Source organism: Leptodactylus fuscus, chromosome 4, assembly GCF_031893055.1.
Source record: "Leptodactylus fuscus isolate aLepFus1 chromosome 4, aLepFus1.hap2, whole genome shotgun sequence".
In the NCBI taxonomy this organism is placed as follows: domain Eukaryota; kingdom Metazoa; phylum Chordata; class Amphibia; order Anura; family Leptodactylidae; genus Leptodactylus; species Leptodactylus fuscus.
This window is the reverse complement of record NC_134268.1, coordinates 133,325,592-133,331,591: the sequence shown is the minus strand read 5'-3', so window position 1 is coordinate 133,331,591 and position 6,000 is coordinate 133,325,592. Positions and strand designations below refer to the sequence as shown.

The 6,000-nt window shown below is 39.2% G+C and overlaps 1 protein-coding gene across 1 annotated transcript in view; it reads left to right on the top strand.

The window, feature by feature from the left end:
- The first annotated feature begins 1,400 nt into the window (after positions 1-1,400).
- The window catches only part of COL15A1 (collagen type XV alpha 1 chain), a 257,018-nt gene continuing 252,418 nt past the window's right edge, over positions 1,401-6,000 (top strand). The window contains exons 1-2 of the mRNA XM_075271081.1: positions 1,401-1,549; positions 1,648-1,730. Of these exons, the coding sequence (XP_075127182.1) occupies positions 1,539-1,549; positions 1,648-1,730 (94 nt within the window). The 5' untranslated portion in view covers positions 1,401-1,538. The remainder of the gene's footprint in view (positions 1,550-1,647; positions 1,731-6,000) is intronic.

The window sequence follows — 6,000 nt, the reverse complement described above, 5'->3', positions numbered from 1 at the left end:
AAGGTTATCCCTAGCTATCCCTGCCTGTACAGCTATCCCTGTCTCATAGTCACAAAGTTCACATTCTCATATGACCCGGATTTGAAATCCACTATTCGTCTAAAATGGAGGTCACCTGATTTCGGCAGCCAATGACTTTTTCCAATTTTTTTCAATGCCCCTGGTGTCGTAGTTCCTGTCCCACCTCCCCTGCGCTGTTATTGGTGCAAAAAAGGCGCCAGGGAAGGTGGGAGGGGAATCGAATTTTGGCGCACTTTACCACGTGGTGTTCGATTCGATTCGAACATGGCGAACACCCTGATATCCGATCGAACATGTGTTCGATAGAACACTGTTCGCTCATCTCTAATTATTATTGCTATAATTATTTTTTCAGTTTTCTGACTTGTGCTGCCTATAGCCTAGCTCAGGGGCCTGCAACCCCTGGCACGCGTGCCAAGAGTGGCACGCGAGGCATATTTTGCTGGCACGGCAGCCAGCCTGCAACTTTCATACACTAAATTGAGAGAGAGAGCGTCCCTTCAGTGCTCTGCTAGAGCTGAGGTGTAGGACACGCCCCCTTCTCTCACTGCCCACCAATCAGAGGTGAGTCTCTCACTGCACAGGATAAGGGCTCCCTGGACCTGCTGCTACACGTGAGGAGGAGCTCCTGCCATCTGCAGCCCTGAGGAGGAGAGGAAGCTCCGGGGAGCAAAGTGAAAGCAAACACAACACCAGGTATGTGTGTGTTACTAACTATTCTTATTAATGTCAGGCATTTGGGGTTATTAATTTAGTTTTAGTAACTCCATGTGCTATTTTTTACAATAGAGTGCTGACTATTACTTTGGATAGACATTGTACATGTCGAAGTTTTTCCAATGGAAATAAACAAATTATATCCATCTGACAGATTCATAAAATGACAGTAATTTTGCTTTGCATAAGCACTATTAGACCTGGCATTTTGGAAAAATGTATTCAAAGGTGTTAATTTAACACAGCTTTGCTATTAGTCGTTTATTGTTTGCAGTACAGAGCACTGACTATAGTTATATTGTTTCACAAAATTTTACATATGATAGAGCCCTATGAAACTGAAAATGAAATAGTGTGGCTATAAGTTATATCTTGTCATATGAGAGGTTGATGGATGCAAGCCAGTAAAGTCGTTTCTTTCTGGATGGCTAAGAACAAGACAGGACATAGTGAGAGAAGTGCCTGGTCTCAGTTTTTATGTAAAAAAATATAGTAGATTGGCATTAAAAGTGGGGTTATATGTATGGAAGATAGGTGGGAAGAAAAGTTAAAGACTGTTAATAAGATGGAGAGCAAGATTTGTAACTTAAGGCTGTGGTCTAGGAAGGAAATGTAAAGGAGTCGGATTTCACGGAGTCCTGATTTCACTGAGTCACTGGTGAGGCTCAGAGCTGCCTTTGTTTCACTCTACTCTGTGAAACGGGGGAAAGGCAGCAAACTTTGTTTCTATTTTTTCGTTCTGCCAATTTCTACTACGAAACGCTTTTAGTTGTGATCTATGAGCTGCTTTTACTAAAAGGATGACTACAAGGTGAGTATTCTGAATTATCATGCTAACCTTTCAACTTGTTACTTTATCACTGATACACTTTTAGGTTGATCTTTTATTTTGTGTTTTATATTATACAGATACTCTTACCAGCGCTTAAGGTTAATATGCCTTCTCTTTTCATCTTTATTTCCTTCCATCTTGGATGCTCAGATATGGGAAGGTAAGAGTAACCAGTGAAGGATCTTATTGGTGATTGTTGCATGCAGGTGGCTAAGAGTAGGATGTTAAACTAGCGGTCTCTGTAGTAGGAAAGCAAAGAAACATCATAATGCATATTAGTGTATGTCTTACTTTCTTTCTTAGACATTGATCTGCTTAAACTATGCAGAAAACATTTCCTGACAATTAACAGGAATGGTGATGAAAGCCAAGCTGTAGGATTCAGAATGGGGTTGAATCATCTTTATAGAAGATCCTACTAAATACAGAATTAATTCATAAGGTCTAAACTAAATCATAAAAAAGACTAAGTGATATTAACTGACAGTGTCTCAAGTGGAAAAAATTCTTGTCGGTTGCTCCTGTGAGTCCAATCTTGGCATATGGGGACATATTTACAGTCTAAAATAAAGGCACCACAAATATAGAGGAGGCAGGTAGATGATGTTCCAAATGTATCACAGTGGCACATTTTGCTTGACATATTAGACATCACTTTGTGGCTGGCTTACTTTACTGAATAGTAAGAAATTTGTTGTGTTTTAGAACTTCACTTTCATGTATCCCATTTTTAGACAATAAGTGTAAAGTGTAAAAAGGCATTAAAATCATAATAAGTTTGGCGCATGGCACATATACCAAATGTAATGGTATAAACTCCATAGTATATTACCACGGCGTTCTATGAAAGAGGACTGAAAATAATGTATCACTAATTCAGTATGAATGTTTACTTGAAAAATGTTAAAAATGAGATCCCATGATCAAAATAAGTTGCTGTTTTTTGGAAGTGGAATTGAGGTGAAAGACATCAGCTGTTTCTATTACTGCTGACTTGTGAATGTATTGGTTGCAGTAAGTAAGGAAGTGATTCAATTAGGTGGGGTCTGGGAACAGTGTTGGACTAGATATTGATTTACGATCACATTAGTGGGTTATCTGTCTATTGACTCGACTAATATGGGTTAGGATTTGGGATGATTTATCCAGCTGTGCTATAGCAAAGAAAATACAACACATCTCGGACTAAAATCCTGTGAGTTTCAATGTATGAATAAACTCAGTCTGCTACATTGGAATAAAAATGTAGATTAGCCTAACTATGCTTAAACATACACAGAAATGCAGAAATATTAGAGTGGATATATTTACTTAGTACATTTTAATGATGGTGTTATACTTTGCTCTTAAAAGATAGAAAACCATGCCAAATCCTAGTCATGGAAATCTAAACTGTACTTCTGTGATGTAAACTATAAGAACTGAGATATAAATGATACTGTAAAAGCGTCTTTCAAGGGCTGAAAGTGGTTACAGGAACTCGGAATGAGCATGTAGCTGCTGCAACTTCTCTGCCAAGATTTAAGAATAGCCAGCTCTGTATGAATTGTACTCTTCACATTGCTCAAGTTTTCCATGTGTCACGTCCTTAATAGAACTCCAAAGTTTTAAGCGTTTTAAGACCTAAGATTTTCTAGTAAATAGTGAAGTAAATAAAAAGTGACTGATGACGCCCAGGAATGCAGTCATGAGTGCTGACTTTCCATATTATGTTTGTCTTGTTACCTTTGACTATAGCATTGTCTGTATCTCTGTCATCTCTCTTATATTTATGAGTGCATATATCTTTAACTGTGATTAGAATTAAACTATACTGTAAATTATCAAGACATTCACTAGTTTTGACACCTACTGCCCCAATGTAGGGTGCTCTTAATTCATGATGAGGCTGTGCCTAGACTACCATAGATTCTGCCATCATTTATGCTACTTTTGTGGTGTAAATGATAATTTGGTGTGGGTGAAAAAGTGTCAAAGGAGAGTCTTTTGTGAATGAAGTTTTAGTGTGCTTGCTGACCAGTACTCAATTCACTACTCTGGGGCTGCAGGGAATGTAATTTCTGGCAGCACCCATGGTCCACTCACAAGTAGGCTATAGGAGGATTTTTAGTGATCGGGCCCCAGTGATCGGGCCACTAATAATTGTACACGTATCCCTTGTTCAGAGTAGAGATGAACAAATCAAAGCTGCTGAACTGGTATTTGATCCGAATTTCAGGAAATATTTGATTCGCATCGAATCCAGATTTCCACACGCTTCATGATAACGAATCACATTTCACAATCACACTCTGGGAATGTGGGATCATCCGCAGTGTAATTCATGAAGCCAATCAGCAGCCAGCCAGCTCTGTGTTGTCGCAGCCCTTTCTCTCCTTTGCGACCACCCATGGCATCAGGAGTGGGTGTTAGCTGTAACTGACAACTAACACCCTGCTCCATAACTGTGCAAGGCACAGTGTTCTACACTACCATACAGGTTCTCTGTAGCCAGAAATAGCTGATCGAATCGTATCGGAAAAATTTGGTGAAGGTGCCAAATCGAATTTTTGAAAATTTGCTCATCTCTAATCCTGAGGATAGGAGATACATGTTCATAATGGCACAACTCCTTTAAGAAGTTGCATGAATTGCAATGTTACGGTTGGTTCACACTAGCGCTTGTACCACATGGACACCCCCCAGACGGAATACAATCGCAATTGCAAGCGATGTACTGGCAAAGCACATGGACCCCATAGGCTACAATGGGCTCTGTGTGCTTGCCACGCACTGCCCGCAGGAATCATTTGTGCAGGCAGTGCGTGGCAAGCACACGAAGCCCATTATAGTCTATGGGGCCGTGTGCTTTGCCAGTACATCGCTTGCATTTGCGATTGTATTCTGTCCTGAGGGTGTCCATGTGGACTCCTTCCGGATGGAGTACAAACGCTAGTGTGAACCAACTCTTACTCTGAAATGATGATCATTTAAAAGGGGTCTACCCACTACCCCTGCATATTTAACTGCCATGCATTACAGAGCATGTTACAGTTATAAAAAAAAATACCTTTGCTGTGTTATGTTTGTAAATTTGGAGAAAAATAACTTTGAAGCATAACACAAATGAGGCACTTGGGGCATGCCTCTGGCGCTCAAAGCACTGCTCTTACCAATCTCCTGCCTGCCATTCTGTACACTGTAAGTTGTTTCTCACACTACTCTGATGTCACCCATCCTAGTTGGCAAAATCTCAGGCAGGAGACGGGAGGGGTCCGAGCAATAAGTGCGGTGATCTGTGAACTGAAGTAATTCTCCAAGTTCACTGCTTCATTTGCATGTTATTCAAAGTTATTTTTCTACAAATCTACAAAAGTAACATACAATGTTTATCATTGAAATATGCTCTTCAATACTTTAGTGGCAGTTGAGTCTGATGGGGAAGTAGTAAACTCCCATTAAGAGCTTGCTAATACCATCAGAATTCTTAAATTGCTGTTTTTTCATGTAATGGAAATCAGAGGCTAAACATTTCAAGTGAGAGAAACTGAGAATGTTTCCAGAACTGAGAGGTGGAGGCTCAACAAGTGACGTTAACATATAACCATTGCAGATCACTCTGCATGCCAAAGCATAAAAAGACCTTGTTCATACCTTAACTTGTGGCTTCGACATGCAGGAAAGAAGCCTTTATCAAAGTTATTTTTTTTTCTGGCAGAGACATTCCGTAAAATGTATAAGTCGTATGTAAAATAATTTCAGTTAGTAGAATATTCATTTCACTAGAATTTTTTACAAAGATGTGATTGTCTACTTACAGTATAAAGTTTTCTATTAAACGTTGTTTCTTTATAAATTGTAACCAGAGCTGAAATTCTAAACATACTGTACATTTTTCAATCAGGCTACTAAGCAATTTACAGAGAGTGATTAATTCAATTCACAAATCAAAAAATTCACAGAAAAGAATGGCCATGGAAAATAAGTAAATAAAATGTAACTTTTAAGAAGTGATGCAGATAAAAAAGATCAAATCTATAATGTCAGTCAAAAACCAGACACCTGCATATAAATAAGAGATAACAGATATGGGTTACTCAATAAGGATTACTACGGGGTATAGACACAGAAACCCCTCTAATGCTATCAAGTTCTAGACCAACCAACATTTGTTGATAGCCTAAGTTAGTACATACAGTATGTATGCCCATAGTAATGGAGTACAGATATGTAAATAGATCAACAACACTAAACATGAACCAGCAGGATGGGTATCTGCCCTAAAGTGTCAAAGCCTGGAATAAGGGTTAGTTCACACAGAGTTTTTTGCAGGTCAATTTTGACATGGAATCTGCAGCAAAATCTGCCTGCAAAAAAGGCTCCCATTCACTTCAATGGGAGCTGCTTGCTTCTTTCTCCTACTAGCGATTTTTTCAACTAGGGGGAAAAAG